General features: G+C 45.4%; 1 protein-coding gene across 3 annotated transcripts in view; it reads right to left on the bottom strand.

Annotated features, from left to right (window-relative positions):
• LOC138964089 (ankyrin repeat domain-containing protein 26-like) overlaps positions 1–23,861 on the bottom strand; it is a 609,546-nt gene that overhangs the window by 100,139 nt on the left and 485,546 nt on the right. For 2 of the 3 annotated variants that reach the window (XM_070335974.1, XM_070335975.1), the window contains exon 47: positions 6,774–6,952. In XM_070335974.1, the coding sequence (XP_070192075.1) occupies positions 6,774–6,952 (179 nt within the window). Of the gene's footprint in view, positions 1–6,773; positions 6,953–22,175; positions 22,285–23,861 lie in introns of those variants that run through there. The other variant, XM_070335976.1, reaches the window with a different exon arrangement.

The following is a 23,861-nucleotide window of genomic DNA, read 5'->3' as shown; positions in this document are numbered from 1 at the left end:
TGGCTGCCTGTTGAAACACGTACAGTTCCATATTAATTACCTTGAGTTAAAAGCGGCATACTTTGCACTGCTGTGCTTTCAGGATCAACTTATTGGTAAGCATGTGCGCATTCTTGTTGACAATACCACGGCTGTTGCCTGTATCAATCACATGGGTACTAGTCATTCTGATACGTGTGACTCTATTACCAATACAATGTGGCTGTGGTGCATCGATCACTCATGATATCTGGCTATAAGTGCAGCTCATATTGCAGGGAAAGAGAACACAGCTGCCAATTCTGAATCAAGGAAAATAAATCTGGATATACAGAGTGGAAGCTGGATGAGACAGTATTAACTCAGCTAGGCTCCCAATTCTTTGCAGGTGAAGCCTAATATTGACTTATTTGCTTCCAGGTTAAACAAACAAATGGACAAGTATGTGTCCTACAAGCCAGACCCAGAAGCATTTGCTGTAGATGCTTTTTCCATGAACTGGGGAAATTTTGAGTTTTATGCATTTCCTCCTTTCAGTGTCATCACACAAGTTCTCATGAAGATTCGTCAAGACATGGGCATCGGAGTGGTGGTGGTTCCAATGTATCAGGGAACGCTATCTCCAGGAAGGCTTAATTCTCACAACGTGCTGCAGACCTGATGATTCAGTCTTTCAGATCATCAACTCGAGCTGAGTATAACTGCTATATTTCAAAGTGGCGATCTTATGCTTCAGAGAATAGTTTTGATGCTGACTTAGCTTCCCCTGCAAGAGTAGCTAACTTTCTTGCATCGCTGTTTGACGCTGGTGCAGGTTATAGTACTGTCAATTCTGCCCGTAGTGCGTTGTCAGCTTACATGATATCGGGTCAGACTGTAGGTATAGCTATCAAACTTCCGGGCGCTTGTTGTATTAAGACATGCATACGCGCCCTGATGCTATAAGCCATTATATATACTTTGGTTGTGTTTTGCATGAGGTGAACTGGAATAAAAGATGCACACACAAAAACAAAAAAAGATACTCTGGAATGAAACCTTATTTTGAAAAAAACACAGCGGCAAAGAACTGTACTTGCTATTACAAGAAATTTGTTTTCAAAATCTTAACATTTTGTGTCATTTTGGGGTTAACTTATCTCCCAATTAACGACACTTTCTGTTGTTTATTCACTAGACAAGCGATACAGGGACACTTTGGACTGGTCCCAAATGTTGTCCTTTCATTACAAATATCCACAAATAAGGTTAAAAAATCACAAACAGTGCACAAGAATATAAATTGAGGGCAATTCAATCCTTCTTCTTCTTCTCGTTCCTAACTGAACTGCTTATGAACAACAAAATAATAGTTACATTTTCATAGTGAGGATATCACTTTACATTTTCATAGTGAGGATATCACTAATTGCTGTACTACAGGGGACTTCCACTAAATCGCGGTCCACTAAATCGCGAATTCGGCTATATCGCAAAGACCTCTTGGACCCCGAAAAAAACAAAACCGACCTTCAAAAAATAAAAATAGTTTTTTTTTGTTTTGTTTGTGTGTGTCTGCTGTTCCAGTTTTGCTTTGTGAAGAAGCACGTTTCTCTTGTGGACTTGTACAGCACGCCTCAAACTTCACACCCCATCGCACATCAGTCAAACATTAGGCAGCATGGTTAGTGGTTGACCATACTTTATTGTCAAGCATGTCGATTTACGACTTGTGTCCATCTAATTGCGCTGGCCAGGTGTTTCCCTCTCCTCCTTTAACTTTGCCTGGGTAGCAGAGACCCACAGTGTACTAACCTTCTTGCAATCCCTCCTCCTTCACAATTACACTGGCAAATATGCTGTAGAATATTTTGCCTTGTTTTTGAACTGGGGTTGTTAATTGCAGAGGGTAAGAGTGAGTGTGTTTGCAAGAACAGAGGTGTGTTGTTGTTATTCTCTTTCTCACACAACACCAAGAAAAACTCGGACAGTATTCATCCAATTCAAATTCTTGTTGACATGTTAAAACCGAGACATTAGACCGACTTAATTTTTTTGTTTATCCCAGCGAAGCTGGAGGTATATCCCACGAACGCTATACTGTAATCGACTTGAGAAATTTTCATACCGATAATACATGATAAAGAAGGATTCTTTGTGCCCGGCTACGGGCTACAGTTGAAGATGGAAGTTCACCAAAAATTGGGACCATACTAACAAAAATACGGTGGGTGCAATAGGCGCCCCCATTTTTTTAGCAAACGCCACCCAAGGCCGCTTTGGACGGGTAGAAATTCTGTAGTTTCCAAGTCTATTTGTGTGTGGTTATCCAAGACTATGGATAAAGCTCGCGTAAGAAGATTACGTCACGGTCAAAAGTCTTTGATGTCAATTAATGCATCATGACGTCATGCCTCCCTGTAGTCTTTTTCTCTCGCGCGGTGTGTGTGTGTGTGTGTGTGTTCATTTTGTGCACATGTGTTAGTGTGTGTGTGTGTGTGTGTGTGTGTGTGTGTGTGTGTGTGTGTATGTGTGTGTGTGAGTGTGCGCGTGCATGAGTCTGTACTCGTGTGTGTGTGTGTGTGTGTGCATGAGTTTGTGTGTATGTTTGTGTGTGTATGAGTGTGTATATGTGTTTGTTTGTAAAGGTGTGTGTGTCCGTCTGTCTATGTGCGTATTTGTTTGTTTGTTTGCTTAAACACGTCACGGCCAATCCGGCCTCTCCCATAATGCAACAGAAAAAGGGGCGGGGCTTAGCAAAAATAGCACAACGCGTGGCACGCGATGTAAACACGAACAGGCCAAAGTGCACTGGGGACGCGGGGGCATCAGGGTGCTCTAATAAATCAGCTTCAATGTTTTTGTCAATAAAAAAAGCACAAGATAGTGTCCACAAGCTCTTTGTTTGGATTTCCTTCTCCCAAAAATGTTTTAACCTTTTGAACTTGGGCGTAAATAAGATCAATTTCCTCTCTCTCACCGCTAAACTGAATTTTACCTTCTGGCTTTCTGTCTGTGCGAGAAGCATTTCTTCTTTTAACAGCTTCTTCAGAGTTTTTCACATATTTTGGTTTCTGAACATTTGTGATATCTTGCATATTGATTGCGTATTTTGTTTATATTTACAATACAATTGAACTTTCACACAGAGAACCTTTGTGTCAAAGAAATCAGTCACACAGAGAGACTGAACAGAATAACAATGTCAAGGCTGTAGATGTCAGGCTAGTCAAAGGGACAAAATGAAACTTAGTCTTGGTTGCTGTAACTCAGTCACCGCTATGATGATACTTTCGCTGATATTGCAGAAAAACAACACAGAATCAGCCAAAACCGCGAACAATAAACAAGTTTAGTACGTCACAACGTCAATGAACAGAATTCTCGAGTCAATTTTTGCATCAGACTCTGACTAAGTGAGTGGGGCAAGCGTCAAACACCACTAAAATGAGGAGGGAAATCTTGGCGCATTTTTTTGGCGGAATACTTGAACAAACCAATCATTTTCAAACTGACCAAGGACAAAAACAGGCTTGTGAACCGAATGGTGAGGGGGGAGGGTACCTCGAAATGTGTGGGTGATGATTTCACATCACCAGTCCATTGCTGCAGTCTTAGTATAGTAGCTCCACCGACCACTGTCCCCTCCCCCCTCCCGTTCGTTCCCCCTTTCAACCCCCTACCACCTTGGAATAAACTGCAGAAGACCATTTGCATATCCTGGATTCTTCCATTTGTGTTGCCAGGGGCGACCCAAGATCCGAGTCCCGTTGTTTCTCATGTCCACTTAGAACAAACCGAGTTTAGATTACCCCTTTCTGTTTTGAAAGTAAACTTGCCCATCCTGTGAGGCACTTTCAGGGACAGTAATTATAGTTAGCGGGACCATGTAGACGAAGCCAACGGTGATAATCTGCGTAGTGTATACGCATACTTTGGAACACGGTCTGTTATTCCACCCAGCGAGAGCCTCTAACACAATCAGTGTTGTCGACAGATGAAGGCGGGAAGCCCTGAGTGTTTCACATTCCAACATCCGATGATGATAGTAACTTAGTAAGGGCTAGGCTGCGGTCTGTAAGCTGTATTGCACTGACATCTCTTTCTGTCTGTGGAAATAAATGGCGAAAATTGATTTAACACTTCTCAACATTAACAGTGACCAGGAGAACGCAACAAGGAGACTATTTACTGAGAATCAGTGGCCATTTGAAACTCGAAGGTGTGTAATAAAAGATTCGACTTGTGTACCAAGAGGTGCTGGGCCATCATCGTGTGACCTCGATACAGAGGCTGTCTCTTGTGTGTGTAGTACCGTTAGGGTGCAGACGTGGTTATCTGATCCTGGAGGCGATGGTGAAAGCGGAGACACGGGTCCTAGTACAGGGCTCTCCTCTGGGGTAGGCCAGTGTGCCTTTTGTTTTTGCAGCCCTTGTGTGACAAATCATCGCCAGAGGTGGCTAGGTACAGGCCAATTGCCACACCGCAGGAATTCCAGCGTTAGAAAAGTACTCTACAAGAAGTATTGGTCCATGCTAGACCGACGCGGTGCTTGGAATTGTGCATTGTACTTGGCGAAAAAGACGTCTTCCTTACATCAAGACAATCCAACACGGGTAAACATTAACCGAGAAATGATGCCCGACTGTGTGCTCAAATTAGTGAGAGAGCTTTATCCCAACCCCACAGGAATACCCTATCAAGGCCACAACTGGTGGTATTAAAGGTTAGTTGCATTTCTTTCTTCATATCCGATGTAACAAATACACATGCACCTGAGACAGCATGTTCTGGAACCAAATTGCCGCATGCCACGTGTTTTGCTATTTTTGGAACGCATGGTGTAAATCTGTGACGTCGGAGAGTGTTGACTCCGCCCTTTTCTTTGAACAAGATCCCCATTGAAATGTTTGTTTACAAATATCTTCTTTATTATGGAGAATTAACCTTATCTAAGCGCACAGGGCGGTAAATGTGTGAAAACCAGCTGTGTGAACAAAAAATCTGACACCGTAACTCATGCTTAACCGAGATATTAAAGAAAATGTAGGAGCAGTATTTGTCCGTTGCCTGCAAGAGGTTTGAAATGATTTGCCAACGCAGAAGGTCAGGCTCCTTATATACTCCTGCCGGGCCTTTAACGCCCAGCCGACCACGAAGGGCCATAATTATCAGGGCGGTGCTGCTTTGAGATATAACGTGCGTCACACACAAGGCAGAAGTCGCAGCACAGGCTTCATGTCTCACCCAGTCACATTATTCTGACACCGGACCAACCAGTCCTAGCATGCACTAACCCCATAATGCCAGACGCCAGGCGGAGCACCCACTAGATTGCCAATTTTAAAGTCTTAGGTATGACCCGGCCTGGGTTCTAACCCACGACCTCCCGATCACGGGGTGGACGCCTTACCACTTGGCCAACCGTGTATGTGCGTATGAGTGTGTGTTTTGTGTGTATGAGATTTGTGTGAGTCAATGTGTGTGTGTGTGTGTGTGTCTGTGGGTGTGTGCGTGCGTACATGCGTGCGTATGTAGGGGAAGGGCTCCTAATATGGACCACTTTTTGTTTCATGCTGATAACTAGCTTGTTTTCTTGCGAAGAAGTTTCATTTTGTGTGTGGTAGTCCTTCTCTTTTAGGTTAACCGTTAGGCCTAATTAGAGTGAAATAGCTTTGATAGACATTCAGCAAAAATTAAATACTGAAAAAATCACAAAGGGTCCATATTAGGAGCCTGGGCGCCTAATATGGACCAGTGAAGCGGCCTTCACGAATCACTGTAAAAAGCCCCCTAACTTCAAAATAACATGATACAACTTAGTGTACAAGTCAGCCTAATTAAAATATGCTCTAGATTTATCTGTTTCGGGTTGATGAGAGCATTATTTGAAGCACACCAGGAAACTAAAGAAGCTTATCAAAAACAGAGGGAAAATAAGTGAAATTATCAACTTCCACGAAAAGAAGACTTTTTGTTGCTTTTTTTTTAAATCTCGAGGACTAGTTATAGGTTATTTCCAGCAAGCTTCTTAATGAATTAATGAAATTAGCCTTTAGCTTTTACTTTCTTCGATTTGTTAAAGGTGGTCCATATTAGGGGACTCGCACATACTTTGTGATTTTGCTATTATTTTTTGTTTGCAGTAGAAATTCGGGGTCAACACTGCTAAAATGTAACAAATACGGTTTTTGCTGTCATATATAGCAATTTTTGCGTGATAAAAGCTTTGGCTGTGGACAGAAACGAGTCCGTTTTAGGCGGCAAATTTAGAGTGAACGCTGCCAAAAGTGAAAAAAAGAGAAAAAGCATAACGGTTGTGAGATTTCTGTTTCTGCAACTGTTTTGACATGTGCAAGTTATCCAGAGAGGGTAAATACAGCGAATAAAACTTTTTTGAGCGCTCTAGCGCCGTTAGTTTGTCAGAACAGGAGGTGGTCCATATTAGGAGCCGGTCCATATTAGGAGCCCTTCCCCTACATGTGTGTGTGTGTGTGTGTGTGTGTGTGTGAGTTCGTGTGTGTGTGTGTTTGAGAGAGAGAGAGAGAGAGAGAGAGAGAGAGAGAGAGAGAGAGAGAGAGGTTTGTCTTTCGCTGGGGTATGCAGTGCCTTGGCGTTGCACATCTACTTAATTTGTTGTTGTTGTCGCGGACCCCCCCTTTCACCAAAACTTTCGCGAATCGGATATATCGCGATCTCAAATCTTTGGACCCCAAAGACCGCGATATAGTGGAAATCTACTGTACTTAGTGTCAAGGAAATGGATGCTGAGAAAGATGCAATAATTGTGCCCATCTGAGGCAGGCAATACTTACCCCAGGCGAGAATTCAGGTGCAGGGTTTTGTCTGCAGAGAGGTGCAGCTGCTCTCCGAGTCTCATACGCCAGTGCATCTCACTTTCATACAGCTGCTTATATCTGCGTGCTTCCATCTCCCGGCTCTCTCTCTGGGCCACAGCCTGCTCATACTGCACTTTCAGGTTACTGTTCTCTTCCTGTGTACATGTTAGAATAAATATAATTCACAGCCAGTGTCTGCACACACACATTAACGAACGCATGCATGCATGCACGGACGCACATACACACACGCACGCATACACCTTAATGCAACGCCTGGCTCTTTTGTCACAATATTTGCACAACACGCGACTGAACTGATAAAAGTTGTGATTGAGAAATAAACGAGATCATAGCCAGGCGGCTGTCTATACAAACAAACATTGATGTTTCCCAGGACTCACTGATATTAAGGTGAGTAAATAATCTCAATTGATTTTCCGCCAAAGATATCTCCTTCCTGCGTAAATGATCATGCCCCAGCTCTGTCCTGGCTTTTACATGAAATAAGAGCATCCTTTCAACAGAAATCAGCAGTGTGGCCCCTTTTTGTGCAGAGTGGGAATTTTCCCGAAATTAATTTTGCAACTGATGACCCTTGTGTCCATCTGCAAAATAAATTCAGCCAAAGATTCCCATTGTGCAAAGAAAGCAGCAAGGCTGTTGATGTTTTGGCTTGTGTCTCAGTTGAAGAAAGGATTTATTCCATGCAAAATCCTGAACACATCTGTGGTGGTGCAAATGCATGTACAGTCCCCGGCGAAAGAAACGCAACTCATTCGCGCCCGCTGTTGCGAGTGATTTTTCGTCATTTTCAAATTGTCATAAAATATGAACCAGATAAGATAAATCAAAAAGAAAAACAGATTCGTAGAGGATAATTTACTGGCTGTACGACAAGTGCATAGTATTTAATCGTTTTTATCGTTTACTTGTTCATAAATTGTGTTAAACAGGGTAGGGGTCAAGCGAGTCGTGATTGCAGGCAAACGTGTCTCTTCAACATGCTGAGAAAATCGTAAAAATGCAAAAAAAATTACCAAATAATAACATGTTTGGAGGAAATTCATTTCTCAACAGCACCATTTAATTAGAATTATTTGCAAAAGCGTTTAAGACTAAAATAAATGAGCAAAAAGATCACTTAGACAGTGTTAAAAAGAGTTGTTTGGCAAAAGCTTATTCGCACGGAATCGACGTGATGATTTCTTTAAAAAACAGGTGTTATTTGTGGCCAAGTGTCTGATCTACACAATCAAACAAACTAGAAACAAAAAAGTACGTTTTTAAAAAAAAATTTTTTTTACATCGATCGATTAGCGATAGTGATTCGTATGAAAATACTATGAAGCCAAACGCATACGTCCCCCCTCCCTCAACACATATTTACACACACATGCACACAAATACACACACGCATATGCATACACACACACAGACACGCACATCCATACATACAGATAAACGAAAAGACAGATAAACGAACAAAGTCGCGATGTGCAGGAGCGCTACGCAGTGCTAAAATGGACGCCAACTGTCACTTTGATGATCGCTGTCCCAAACAGTTTGTCTGTCGCTATTTCTCCAAAGTTATATTTCTCACATTTAAAACAACGGACACAGACACAAAGACACACGCACACACAAACACTCATGCACGCATGCTCACACATACACAGACAGACGCGCGGACACACATGCACACGCCGGCCCGCCCGCCTGAAGACACAATCACAACTCACACACACGTAGGCACACACATGTAGGCACACACACACACACACACACACATACAAACACACATGCACGCGCGCGCAAACAAACACACGTTTGTGTTGGTATTTCTGTGTGAAGTTTGTGTTTACGTTTAAAAAAAAGTCATCTGCGTGTGCGTTCGCGTTTGTGTACGAGCACGTGCACGCACGCGTATATGAGTGTGAGGGTGTGTGGGTGTGTGTGTGTGTGTGTGAGTTGTGGTTGTGCCTTCAGGCGGGCGGGCCGGCGTGTGCATGTGTGTCCGTGCGTCTGTCCGTGTATGTTTGAGCGTGCGTGCATGAGTGTTTGTGTGTGCGTGTGTCTTTGTGTCTGTTGTTTTAAATGTGAGAAATATAACTTTGGAGAAATAGTGACAGACAAACTGTTTGGGACAGTGATCATCAAAGTGACAGTTGGCGTCCATTTTAGCACTGCGTAGTGCTCCTGCACATCGCGACTTTGTTCGTTTATCTGTCTTTTCGTTTATCTGTATGTATGGATGTGCATGTCTGTGTCAGGCATGGGAATTAAAAATTGTAAAAAAGGCTGAAAATTTGTAGGGGTGTGCCCCCCCGAAATTTTTTCTTTCCAAAGAACCCAAATGGTGCAATTTGGTGTCATCTTAGCTCCAAGTTTGTCATTTAATTCAGTTTTTAGAACCATATTTGCCTCCGCCATTTTTTTTCCGGCGGAAACTTCTGCTTTTTCGGCGGAACAAAAAACAATTCGGCGGAAATTTGCCTTTCGGCGGACAATTCCCATGCCTGCTGTGTGTGTGTATGCATATGCATGTGTGTATTTGTGTGCATGTGTGTGTAAATATGTGTTGAGGGAGAGGGGACGTATGCGTTTGGCTTCATAGTATTTTCATACGAATCACTATCGCTAATTAATATGTAAAGCGCGGAGAGCACAGTTGTGGTTCGCGCTATATAAGATCCCCATAATAATAATAATAATCGATCGATGTAAAACAAATAAAAAAATAAAAACGCACATTTTTGTTTCTACAGCAGTCCCTGCAATGTACGGCCCCCGGCGTGAGCGGACACCTGACATGTACGGACACATTTGCTCGGCACGGAGTGTTTTCCTTCTATATTTGCCCCCCCTTAAACGGACACCTGCAAAACGTGGACGCGGACACTCATTTTCGGTCCCATGGCAACAGCAGGTCATACCTCCAATGTACGGACAGACCATCGTCAAATTTTCACCACAACAAAATCGATAACAGAGCAGTCCGGCTCTTGGTACAAAGATCACAGCCGCAATGGCGTGATGACAGTCACTGATAACTTGAGTGCACGTGTACCCATCTGGAGGGGGGTAGTTTTGGTCAGGAGTGGAGTACATGCGAAGATGCCAACATGAAACTGCACTGTGCTCAATTATTCTTGTCTGTTGGACGTAAACAACAGAAACCACAGTTGATGAAGGTCCTGAGCGAAAGAGAGTGAAAAACCGGCCACATGCAGTTCTCAGCATCGTGTGTCTCATGTGTGTAACCTCTTTCATTGACAAGATACTCTTGTTTCCCCTCATCCTTGACCAGTGAGTCGGTTGCCTAATCTGTGAACCCTTCAGTTGTCTTGCTTTGTCAAAAGTTATGACACAGTCAACTGCATGGTTTTGCTCTGAGTCAACAGTGCAGCTGGCCTCTCTGGCCACAGTCCCAAACAGTACTTGGCTGGAGGGAGTGAGAGAGAGAGAGGGGGGGGGTGGAGGGGTAGCTGGCTAAACTCTGTGGGGTGTCCGGTGTCACTGCATGTCAGCAGGAAGAGCATTGGAGAGAAATAGAGAGGTGTACTCTTCCACACAATTTCCAAGCATCAGTTGTCACGGGGTAGGCAGTAGTGCATGAGGGAGAGTGGGAGCTGTGTTATGTACAGTGTATTTCCGACTGAAGAGTGAAAAGTCACTGCCATGCCACATGATCGGCATGCAGTCAATATAAAGCCAGACAAGAAGAAAATAAATTACATGATTATGACATGCAGCTCTATCTGCTGCTATTTATTCAAACTGGTTTTCAAGCTTATTCTTGTAAAGCATCTGCACACGCTCCTCTGTGCTGTGTTTGTGTGGCTGCTTTCGTATGTCAGTGCATGGTGAGTGTGTTCACTGCCTTGAGGATTTATTTTATCTCTTCTTTTCAACACTTTTCATACAAATCATTTTTACAGAACGTTTAAAGAAGTATTAGGAGTTTATTGTTATTGTTTAGTAGCCACAAGAAGTGATTAGCATATAGACTCAATCCTGTTGTTTGTGTGTCTCTGTGTGAGTGTATGGGGGAGGGGGTGGTGTGGTCTCCCCTCCCGTGACCGGACACCTGAAATGTATGGACAGTTTTGCTATGGCCCAAGGGTGTCCGTTCATGAGAGGGACTGCTGTAGTTATAGTTTGATCGTGTAGATCAGACACTTGGCCACAAATAACACCTGTTTTTTAAAGAATTCATCACGTCGATTCCGTGCGAATAAGCTTTTGCCAAACAACCCTTTTTAACACTGTCTAAGTGATCTTTGCTCATTTATTTTAGTCTTAAACGCTTTGGCGAATAATTCTAATTAAATGGTGCTGTTAAGAAATGAATTTCCTCCATAAATGTTATTTTTTTGTTTGCATTTTTACGATTTTCTCAGCATGTTGAAGAGACACGTTTGCCTGCAATCACGACTCGCTTGACCCCTACCCTGTTTAACACAATTTATGAACAAGTAAACGATAAAAACAACTAAATACTATGCACTTGTCGGACAGCCAGTAAATTATCCTCTACGAATCTGTTTTTCTTTTTGATTTATCTTATCTGGTTCATATTTTACGACAATTTGAAAATGACGAAAAATCACTTGCAACAGCGGGCGCGATCGAATGAGTTGCGTTTCTTTCGCCGGGGACTGTACATAAGAAGGAGCGTACCTTTAATATTTTGTAAATTTCAAAGCCCAATTAATCCTTCCAGTCACAGCAGCCAAGGGATGAGTCAATCAAGAAAGGTAGGTTGTTGGAACGTTTGTTATTGACAAAACAATACATTCACAAATTCAAAGGATGAGTGAACTTTCACCATTTCACACATTTCAAAGTGAGGCGATATTCATTAACATGTCTATTTCAAACCTCAGAGCTGCCAACCCCTGTGAAGCTTCAAGTATAACAATTTGGAATCTAACCCTGTGTGTACCTAGCTCGTACAAAGTATGGGCTACATTCTGCATTGTGCTATTTGAATGAATTTGTTGCCAATGTGAAGAGGAAGAAGGCTTGTTTCATGGTGATAATGATGATTCAGAGTCAAGAAATGATGAAAGAATTCTCCTATCGATAAAAAAAATAGACGTTCGTGTTGGCTTTTGAGGTAAATAGTTCACGTGTGGGACCAGGGGAGTTATGCAAGGATGGCATGTAAAGTACACGCTGTGTACAGCGAAGTCATGACTTGCAAAGTCCTACCGCAGGCGCTGACGGTATGCACGGATGACGACTCGGCTGCCTACTTGCAAGTTGCCGCCTAAAGCAACTTGCAAGGTAACCAGTCAATCTATTTTTATAAGGAGGAATTCCTTCCTATGCGCATGCCCTGGGGGAATTTGATAACATCCTCCCCCGCTTCCTCGCGCGCAGAGTTCGACTGAGAGCGAAGAGAAATGGAGACGAAAAAGATTAAACATGCGTATATATAGTCATGCAAAGTGCAGGCATGGGAATTCCAAAATAGAAAAAACTCTGAAAATAGGCCGAGGTCCTGGGGCCGCCTACGCTTAGGCGGGGTGCAGGGGCAGAGCCCCGTTGGGGAGACCAGGGGGGCAAAGGCCCCTGGAAGGAAAACGAATTTTAGCATCTTGGACCAATATTTTGATAGATCTCGTGTAAGCAAATAATGGATAGAGAGACAATAGTATACATATAATTTAATTTACCTTTTTTTTTGCCGCGGACAATTTTTCCCCCCCGCTAAAACGTAATTTCCTTTTCGCAGAAATCCGTGATTTCGCGGACAATTCCCATGCCTGAAAGTGACAACTACCGCAGGCGCTAAAGTCAGTATGCAATTATGAGAAATGAAGGGGAAAATATGAAACAAGCAAGAGGCTAAAAGTCAAGACGGCACCTGTGAAACATGGATCAGTGCTACTTTAATTGCCCTTAAGAATTTTCGATTTCTTCCCTATAATCTTATCGGCGTCGGTTGCAAAATAATATGACGAGGGAAGTAAATCTCGCAAAAACTTCTCTTTTTCATCAAGCCAGACCTGTTTACCCTAAACCCGAGGCAAGAGTACTTTCCCAAAAAGTTGAGTGTGTTTTTCAAAAAGTTGGTGTACTTTGAAAGCAAAGCCATATGGGCTAGGGAAAATGTACACGTGGGTGCAAACGTGTTTGTGTAAGAATAGCATGTCTTGTGAACACCTTCAGAATTGAACTCCTTCCAATACAACAGGGATACAAGAAGAGCAAACGCTCGATCGAGTCACTTTCGCAGTTCTGAATATTATATGAGGCATCAGATGGACAGGAAGAAATTGCTATTCACAACACAATACAGTCTATGTAAATAATTTGATGTAAAGAATAATCCTATAAAGTTTGAATCAAATCCGATGAATAGTTTCAGAGATATGATATTTCAATTTTTTTCCTTCAAGACATACCTGTGACCTTGAAAAAGGTCAAAGGTCACCAAAGCAGACGTCAAAGTGTAGAGGTCACTGGGAGTCACGTTCACATAAAATTTGAGCCCGGTCACTTTTATAGTTTCCGAGAAAAGCCCAACGTTAAGTTGTGTGTTGCCGAACAGAAAAGGCTAGTTATCTCCCTTGTTTTTCTGATAACGTTCGTAAAAGGCTACAGATGTAAATACTTTGATGTAAAGAATAATCCTACAAAGTTTCAATCACATCCGATGAACTTTGTCAAAGATATAAAATGTCTAATTTTTCCTTTGACGCTGACCTGTGACCTTGAAAAAGGTCAAAGGTCAACAAAACCATCGTTAAAGTGTAGAGGTCATTGGAGGTCACGACTAAACAAAATATGAGCCGGATCGCTTTGATAGTTTCCGAGAAAAGTCCAACGTTAAGGTGGTGTCTACGGACGGCCGGCCGGCCGGCCGGACAGACTAACACTGACCGATTACATAGAGTCACTTTTTCTCAAGTGACTCAAAAACAATTTTATTCACCTGTCAGTTTGTAGCATTATAACCAGTGTCTTCCAAACAGATTGATAATGAAAAGATGAAGTTCGTGAAATAACATCTGCGGTTGACAGTGGCAAGTTCATTTTTACAATCATCTCAGAAAACATTGCTTCAGCACGGACTACAGCCTTTTCTTCTGGCAGGATTTGCTTTGCGGGAATGAACTTCATAATTCCTTGGCAGCTTTCAGCGGATTTCTTTGCAGCAACCTTGTCCAGGTGAGTTTTGGAACTGCAGTGTCGTTCGATGTCATATTTCCCAGCATGGGCAACGGAGAAATCTGATTTACAATACTTGCAGTGTGCATGATTAAATTACATATTCTTACCGCAATTCTCATAAATGCATGGACTCCAATCTCACATGCTAGATGTCGAAAAAATACTCAAATTACCTGCCCTTGAAAGGGTGGTAACCAAGCTAAAAAACAGACGCCATAGCCTTTGCTATGACCTGAACCCACTTGGTTACCCATAACCCACCGCGCACCACCTGAGCGCCGGCATTCGGAATAATCATTCTCGACTTTCGACGACGCACGTAGGATGTGCGGAATTCGACTGCTCACTTGGACTTCATTAGCCCTCGTCTTTTAGACGATACAGGCTTGTGGGAGCCTTTTCGCCATTCATTTGGTGAGATCTGCCCTTTTTATTGAATTGAATTGTTGTTGTTAGCTGCTTGGTTTTACAGCCGCGTCAGAAATTTTACTTTTCTAGTGGGCTACGGTTTTCGGCCATTTAGCTTTTCCAAGATGGCCGATAGCAAGCAGTAACTTAGTGCGAGGCAGGAAGGGGATAAAGCTTCTAGCCCTATTTAGAAACCTCCGTGTGGGTCGACGACCCTTCGAGTAGTACTTCTTTTGTAGTAGCTATTCAGGCGGATAAGGTTTCGTTTTTTCTCTCCAGACCGCATCTCCTCTTAAGGAGAACCTGTCAGTGTCTTCCACTTTCGGTGGGCTTAACGATGAAATATGTGTTTTTATTTCTCAGCAGTTTCAGGCACTATCGGCGGTTCCCGCTCTCCCGCCCTCTGTGGCGGACACTTCCTTGCTGGCTGGAGGGGGCCCTTGGGCCTAGGCGACGTCTGCTGGCGTACTCCTTGGCAGCCCTACTACTTCAGCTTCGCGCCGTGGTCTGGTGCAAATGGCCAGTTCGGTTCAGCCCTTTCTGCCTCTGGTGGAACTGGGTTGTTCACGAGCACCCTCTCCTTTCAGGAGGGGGGGCCTGCTCCCTACCTGCCTCTGACCACTCTGACTACCTCTGGTATTTCTCAGTGCGTTACGCATGGGGGGGGGGGGGGGGCTTGCTGCTTCGCACCGTGGTCTGGTGCAAATGGCCAGTTCGGTTCAGCCCTTTCTGCCTCTGGTAGTACTGGGTTGTTCACGAGCACTCTCTCCTTTCGGAGGGGGGGGGCTTGCTCCCTGCCTGCCTCTGACCGCTCACCTTGCTTTTAGCATAGGCTGAGTCGGTCATGCAGACCCCCTACCTACGGGAGGGGGGATTGGGGGGGTACGGTAAGTGTGCTCTTACGGGTTCGCGTGGTGAGGATCAGTTTGCTGACAGACCCACGTCCCTCCCTTTAGGGGAGGTGTTACAACCTGAGCACAGCCAGTCTGCAGGCTCCTGCCCGCCTGGCATTTCTTTCGCTCATTCACAGCTGGGGTGGGACGTACGGCCTTTCCAGGCTACGTTACATACAGCCTTTCCAGGCTACGTTACATACCCCTCCTCTGCCACAATTGGGGCAGGGGGCTGTGTCAGCGGCCCACACTCTCTTCCATCCTCTGGGTTGGAGTGGACAAGGGTGGGGGCTGTCAGACAGCCTTCGCAGTCTTGAGCGTTACCGCCTTACCAGCGGTAATCGTCCTCAGCCAGCAACCTTCACCCCCCCCTTCTCGGGGTGGGGGATAGGTGGGGCTACAGGACGTCAGCAGGTGGACGGGTGGGGGTCGGCCGTTTACGGTTGCGTCTCTCATCCCGTCTCTCCCCCATCCAGGGGTTTACTGCTGTGACGAGCCACCCCCCTCCCCACCTGGGGCGCGGCGTGGCTCAAGCCAGTCAGCACGGCTGGGGTTTGGACGTACGACCTTTCCAGGTTACGTTACATTTGGGGCAGGGGGCTGTGTCAGCTGCCCACTCTTTTTCCACCCACCGGTCTGGACAGGGTGGGGCTGTTAGACTGCCTTTGCAGTCTCGAGCGTTACCAGCGGTAATTGTCCTCCGCCAGCATCCGTCACCCCCCCCCCTCGGGGCGGGTGAGCAGTGGGGCTACAGGACGTCAGCAGGTGGACGGGTGGGGGTCGGCCGTTTACGGTTGCGTCTCTCATCCCGTCTTTCCCCCCTCCAGGGGTTTACTGCTGTGACGAGCCACCCCCCTCCCCAATCGGGGCGCGGCGTGGCTCAAACCAGTCAGACCGCTTCTCTGCACGGGGACGCTTCTCTCGCACAGCGGGTTGGGTACGGCTGGCCGGGCTCGGCTTTGTCTCGTACCCCCAATCGCCCTCCTTCTCGGCAGGGCGCTGTGCCAACTACCCACCCCTCTCCCCCCTCAGGTCAGGTGAGCGGTGTGGGTTGGCAGGCAGAGACAGATCACGCTTTTCACTCTCACTCTGGGCAGTGTTATCAGCAGGAGTTTTAGTGCGGCGAGGGCCTTTGTGTTTGGACACAGCTGCTGGTGGGGATTCGGGACTCCTCGGTGGAGGAGGAAGAGTGTGAAGCGCTGCCTACAGCTTTTAGGCTCGCTATGCAAAAAGCGGCTGCTGTGGCAGCTTAATATTTCCCGGAAGGGGTGGCGGATTCGGAGCAGGGTGTCTCGCTTCCCCCCTCTGCCGCGGATGACTTTAGGTCTATGCGGGCTGACTCGCAATCTTTTCGATTTGTGGAGTCTCCTGTGATTGCCTACCACATGTCGCAGCTCTTGGCTTGACCCGCGCCTCAGGGTAGTGGTCTTCAGCCTACACCTTTCCTGCTGCTTCATGCGCATGGTCCCGCTCCTCCTTCTGCTAGCCAGTGGCTGGCTTCTGGGTTTCAGGCTACTTCGTTCTCACTTTTAGTGCAGAAGAAGATAGGTTGGAATGTCAAGTCTCGGAATCTGATCCAGACATTTTCGTTGCCAAGGGCTAGTTTTCCCGTTCCGCCGGAACTAGTCTCTTTGCTTCACAAATAGACCACAGGGAAAGTGGGTGTTTCGTTACGTGATTCCTCCCTCTCCTCTCTGGAGGAGGGGGACGGCATGGTCTAGAGTTATCAGCTTTTGCTGAGACTCTCCTCTGTGCTCTCACACGAGCCATCACAACCTCCCTGGACTCGTTTCGGTTCAGGGAGGATGCCTCGGCTTTGGCCGTAGCCACGCTGCTAGCAGCTCTGGCTAGGGTCATCACCGAGCAGATGAGTTCGTCAGCGAGGCTCTATACCCACACTGTCTTCACCCGGTGTGATCTCCTTCTTTTGCAAAAAGGGGTTTGTTTTCACACCGGCTACAGGAAGCAAGGGACAGGCATTTTTCGGGGTTTTGTTAAAACCTACTCGGAAGCCTCAGTCTTGCCCTTCTTTCAAGGACAAGTAGCAGCGCATTGATACGCTCCCGGTCACAAAGTGGATGGTTCGTTCAGTGACTCCTCCCTCTCCTCTCTGGAGGAGGTGGGATGGTATGGTCTAGAGTTATCAGCTTTTGCTGAGATTTTCCTCTGTGCTCTCACACGAGCCTGCCTTATGCGTCCTGCAGACAGGAAGTGGCTCCGTTTCTGCTGGGGTCACCAGGTTTTTTCTGTTCAGGGCTCTGCCCTTCAGGCTGTTGCTGGCTCCATGGGTTTTTACCATGGTGGGCATTCAGTTGTGTGTTCTGATCAGACAGAGAGGTATTCGTCTCTGGGCGTACCTCGGTGACTGGTTGATTTTTTTATCAGAGTCAATCAGCTTGCCAGCTGCACATTCAGATCGTGTTGAACCGGCTAGGCTCTTTACCTGGGGTTCTCGGTAAACCAGGCAAAATCTGAGCTGCTCCCATCCCAGGTGGGCATGCCGTTCGGCACTGTCTCTTGGAAGGTTCGTCCTTCACAGGAGAGAATAGAGAGGCTTTAGGCTCTTATCACTGCCAGGCTGGCACGACAGCAGACCTCTGCGAGGTCGTTAGCCTCGATCCTCGGTCAGATGGAATCGATGGCCATGCTGGCCCTCTAGTCTTTCCTCAAGTCTCTTTGGGACTCGGCCTCACAGGTCTGGGACAAGAGGGTCCTCCTCCAGGGTGGGTTCCTTCACACGAATAGGTGGCTGGAATCCAATTGGATCACTCAGGGCGTTTTCCCTAGCTTTGCCCCCTCCGGACTTAGACCGCTTCATGGATGCGTCTCTGTCCGGATGGGGAGCCCACATCGGCAATCACAGTCTCGGGGCTTGGATGTAGACACAACTCCTTTGGCATTTCAATCACCTGGAGTTAGGAGCAGTAGATCTCAGTCTACTAGCTTTTCTCTCTGCCTATATGCAGGCATGTCCGGTTGCATACGGACAATACTATGGTTGCTGTCTATTTAGACGAGCAGGGAGGAGCAAGATCTCTCTCCCTGTCAGACAGAGCTTACGAGATTCTGATTTGGTGCCTCTCACACCAAGTCAACATCTCGGTGAAATATCTCCCCGGCAGGCTCAATACTCTGGCCGACTCGCTCAGCAGGACCTCTCAGGGCTTGCACACGGAATGGGCCTTCTGCATACACAACTGGAGGTTGTGCTGATAGCGTTACAGAATGGGAGTGCTTCCGTTCTGACGCTGGACTGGGTGCATGAAGCACATAGGTCCTCCACTTCCTCAGTGTATGCCTCTCATTGGCCTTCTTTGGCCAAGTGGTGTATAGAGCAGGGGTTCAACTCCTTAGCGCCCCACTCAATCCAGGTGGCTAATCACCTCTTTTTCTTATCGGCTCTGGGCAGCTCGGCCTCTTCTCTGAGGTTCCGGCGTTTCGGCTATCTCAGCTACTTTGAAACAAATAGGCCTCTCTATCGACGTTCATGGCGCTTTTGCGGGCATGATCAAAGGACCTTGTTGAAAGAGGTTAAGAGGCGTACCCCTTTCCCTTCTTGGGATTTGTTTCTGGTTTTGGGAATTTTTGCGTTCATTGGCATTTTGAGCCCTTACACTCGGTTAGTTTGCTAGACTTAACGCGTAAGACTTTGTTCCTCTTACTCTGGGCCTCAGCCCTCACGGGCAGCGAGACCCATGCGCTATTGGGTTTACCGGAGGATGTTGCCTTTGAACGTAATGATTCCGTTTCACTGCATTTTCGGCCTGATTTCCTTGCCAAGAATAAGAAACCTGGTCAATCTCCTCCGGGATTTAATTCCCTCCTCTCGGGAGGATTCTCGCTCCAGGCGTTTTGGAATTATCTGTCTGGTTAGAGCTTTAAAATCCTACGTAGCTTGCGCTAAGTCAATTGGAACTAAGAGCCAAAAGCTCCTGTTCTTATCTCTTAACACTATAGGTGAAAGAGACATCTCTAAATTGACTTTCACAAGAAGCGCTGCTACTTTCATAGGACAGGCCTATGAGTGGTGGCTTATTGCAACGGGGGGGGGGGGGGGGGGGGGGGGGGGCGTTCAGTCCTCCCTCTGTCCTTTACAGGGGTTCAGGAGTCCTAGGCGAAGTTTTGCCAACAGCTCATTGGAGGTCTGATGACGTATTCATTAATTTTTTACCTCCTGGACATCTGCTCTTGACTTGATGGGGCCATTTCCTGGCCCTCGTTAGTTTCTGCAGGACAGGTTCTCTCAGGGACATAAGTAAGTTCCCTCCGCCTTTAGGAGCAATCTGCATTTATGAGAATTGCGGTAAGAATATGTAATTTAATCGAAAATTTCAATAGTAAATTTTCATTTGATTAATATACTTACCGTATTTGACGGACTACAAGCCGCGACTTTTTTCCCCAAAAAATCGCATTGTGGCTTATAAAAAGATGCGGCTAAAACGTTACCTAAACTTGAATAGCATTCACCTAATGGAAGTCGCCGCGGATTTTCATTTCGCTCGATTAGCGATGACCGGTATTTTATTAGCTCTCTACTCAAGACTCGGCGCTTTTCTCTTTCTTTCGCGAATCTTCGTTTGTCAACAAGTCGTCGTGACAAGACAGCGTACAGAGAAACACCGGATGTATCAGGCTCTCGCGCGCGCGCGATTTCGTTTTTTTGTGTCTCGCGATAGTTGGGGGAGCGAGAGCCGCCATGTTGTGTTTTCGTCTGCTCGAAATGTGCGCAAAAGTCGTAAATCATCCCAAACAAGAAGGGCAAAGCCCATACGACTCACATGCTTGACCTTGACCTTTACATGACCTTGACCTTCAGGGTCAAGGTCAAATAACTAAACCTAGCAATGACATCATACACTAAGAACTGCTTTACACATTTTTCCTACCAAAATACATGTGACCTTGACCCACGGTCAAGGTCATCCAAGGTCATGCAACACAAAGCTGTTAATTCAAGACATAGGAAGTACAATGGTGCTTATTGGCTCTTTCTACCATGAGATATGGTCACTTTTAGTGGTTCACTACCTTATTTTGGTCACATTTCATAAGGGTCAAAGTGACCTTGACCTTGATCATATGTGACCAAATGTGTCTCATGATGAAAGCATAACATGTGCCCCACATAATTTTTAAGTTTGAAACAGTTATCTTCCATAGTTCAGGGTCAAGGTCACTTCAAAATATGTATACAATCCAACTTTGAAGAGCTCCTGTGACCTTGACCTTGAAGCAAGGTAAACCAAACTGGTATCAAAAGATGGGGCTTACTTTGCCCTATATATCATATATAGGTGAGGTATTCAATCTCAAAAATTTCAGAGAAAATGGGAAAAATGGGAAAAATAGCTGTTTTTTAGACAACATTTATGGCCCCTGCGACCTTGACCTTGAAGCAAGGTCAAGATGCTATGTATGTTTTTTGGGGCCTTGTCATCATACACCATCTTGCCAAATTTGGTACTGATAGACTGAATAGTGTCCAAGAAATATCCAACGTTAAAGTTTTCCGGATGGACGGACGGACGTCCGGACGACTCGGGTGAGTACATAGACTCACTTTTGCTTCGCATGTGAGTCAAAAAGCTTATTCCGGGCGGGACTACATGTGTGTGTTGGTTACAAATTGTGTGTATGATATTTTTCTTCAAACTTTTTCACTTTTCTTCTTTGTTTCACTTGTTTATTCTCGGAGCTGATTTCGCCAAATACCGTACTTTCGTTTGCCTGGTTGTTTTGATTGATTGACACGATCTGATTATATTTTTTTCGACGGCGGCTAATATAGTGACGCGGCCTATACGTGGCTCGTCCCAATTTTTTTGTTAAAAGTCGGGGGTGCGGCTTATAAAACGGTGCGTCTTGTAATCCGTCAAATACGGTACCCAATTCTCATAGTTAATACCCTCCCAACCATCCCCGCTACTTAATTTCCTAAAGGTTTTTGAGAAGTCTCGAATGATTATTCCGGATGCCGGCGCTCACGTGGTGCGCAGTGGGTTATGGGTAACCAAGTGGGTTCAGGTCATAGCAACGGCTATGGCGTCTGTTTTTTAGCTTGGTTACCACCCTTACAAGGGCAGGTAATTTGAGTAGTTTTTCGACATCTAGCATGTGAGATTGGAGTCAATGCATTTATGAGAATTGGGTAAGTATATTAATCAAATGAAAATTTACTATTGAAATTTTCGACTTTTTCCCACAGTAGACTCCACAATTCCTGGCTCTTTCTTATATTTCTCCAAGAAAATCTGCTGCTTCTGCTGTTCAAATTTTTCCGCTTCATTTTGCCACGATTGTCTAGACGATCGTACATGCCAAGAACTGAACGAGGTTTCCACAGCTGAAGACTCGCTGTCAGGGTTATCTCCCTTAGACCGAAACCGGTATCAGTTGTAACATCCCGTAATCAGCACACCAACACCGGAAAACGCATTCTAGACTTTTTCTTAGTCGTATTTTGTGCGTGTGTCGCGTATTGTTGTACCAATAATAATTTGGCGTACAAAATACGCCCAAATCGTACTGGTAAACAGGTCTGTCAAGCACTTCAAACGATTGCGTTTTGCCCGAAAAACCTGATGAGGGCAAAAAACTTGTCTACTTCGATGACTCAGCTTTTATTAAAGCTGTTTTTAAATCGGCGCAACACAGAGGTACTGGCTTGCTTGTAGCAGACGACCGATAGGTAGCCGTGCTAGCTTGCCCGGATGTTGTGGCAGTGTGAGTGCGCGCGCATCCACGCCTTCACAACATCCGACAGACACTATCTGTCTTGCAAGCCGCCAGCATTCTGTTTTAACGTTTTCCCCATGATCGTATCCTACAATGGCATCTAAATCTAAGGAGGATTATATGCAGCATATTCTCGAGCAATTCGAAATCTCACCAGCCACAGCGGCGCACTTAGAAGGCCAAGGTTTCAAGTCAGTTCAGTCGCTGGAACTTCTGTCGCCCGAGCTGATAGCCAGTTTCACTACACTGACACTGGCCCAGACCTGTTTACCCCCCCAAATGAAAATCAGGAATGCAACTGGTACTTTTCCGTAATTTGAGGCATCTTTTTTATCAACCATAAACCAGCTCGAAAACGATTAAACGACACGTTAATTCGCGCGCTACCATGTAAAACAAGTACAAAATTGATAACCATGTTTAACAGTATTGTACTACACACACAGAAGCTCGATCACACACACCAGAAACACACAACACAAGACACCTGATATATATGCAGGTTAACAAAGACAAGTTTACTTTATCTACAAAATAAAAAATAAACAGTATTCAGGGGCGGAGCAAGAGAGCTAGTGGGGGGGGGGGGGGGTACAACCTGGGGTCCAGGGGTTGGGGGGTCTGGCTGAAGAATTTTAGCTATTTTATTAACAATTTGTGGCTTATCCTTGATTTTAAACATGATAAACTGGTGTCAGCAGCCACTCATTATTTCTTTTAAAGTTAGTATTAAATAATGGCAATTTTTCTTCATTGATATCTGCTCCCGACAACAACAAAAATTTCACAGACAGAAAATGTTTTTTTGTTTTTTTCCACAGACTGAATTTTTGTGTTTTTTGTTGCTTTTTTGACAGCAAGGGGGGGGGGGGGGGGTCCGGAACCCCTGTCACATCCCCCCACCCCACCCCCCCTACTCCGCCCTTGGACTATTTACAGTCAAGATGCATGTGAACAAAACCACCTTACATTCTGTCACATCAGACATCCTGCATGGGCAGGGATGTAGCTCAGTCGGTAGCGCGCTGGATTTGTATCCAGTTGGCCGCTGTCAGCGTGAGTTCGTCCCCACGTTCGGCGAGAGATTTATTTCTCAGAGTCAACTTTGTGTGCAGACTCTCCTCGGTGTCCGAACACCCCCGTGTGTACACGCAAGCACAAGACCAAGTGCGCACGAAAAAGATCCTGTAATCCATGTCAGAGTTCGGTGGGTTAAAGAAACACGAAAATACCCAGCATGCTTCCTCCGAAAGCGGCGTATGGCTGCCTAAATGGCGGGGTAAAAAACGGTCATACACGTAAAATTCCACTCGTGCAAAAAACACGAGTGTACGTGGGAGTTTCAGCCCACAAACGCAGAAGAAGAAGAAGACATCCTGCATTAAAACCAGTCATAATAACTCTCTCCAGAAGCATCCTTTAATTTTAGAGGACCGATTCGTTTATTTCATTTAAACATTTTGTTGTAAGTTTTTCGATTCAAAGAACTGTGATCTTTGCTATATTGGAGAAATATTAATGGAGATCAGTTTTAGACTCAGAAAGACTTGAATTTTGGCAACAGCGCAAGTCACTGATGAGCGCGACCATAGACCTACATCTATGTCTCTGGCGCGACTGACCGTAGTGAGAGATCGGTTCGCAGGTCTGGGAGATTCTGTGGAAGTAGAGACCTAGGTCAAATAAACTCGATGCGAAGCAGGCTCATGTTTTGCCAAACATAATTTCGTGTTTTTGTTTGTTTCCATGTTCATTTGTGTACTGCATTTTGTTAAAACTAATGCTGCGTCTAACCTCGGGACACGTGACTCGTATTCTAACTGACTAGCTTTGTTGTTGC

This window comes from Littorina saxatilis, linkage group LG4 (genome assembly GCF_037325665.1).
Source record: "Littorina saxatilis isolate snail1 linkage group LG4, US_GU_Lsax_2.0, whole genome shotgun sequence".
Taxonomy (NCBI): domain Eukaryota; kingdom Metazoa; phylum Mollusca; class Gastropoda; order Littorinimorpha; family Littorinidae; genus Littorina; species Littorina saxatilis.
Note: the sequence above shows the minus strand (reverse complement) of the source record. Positions and strands in the feature narration are given on the sequence as shown.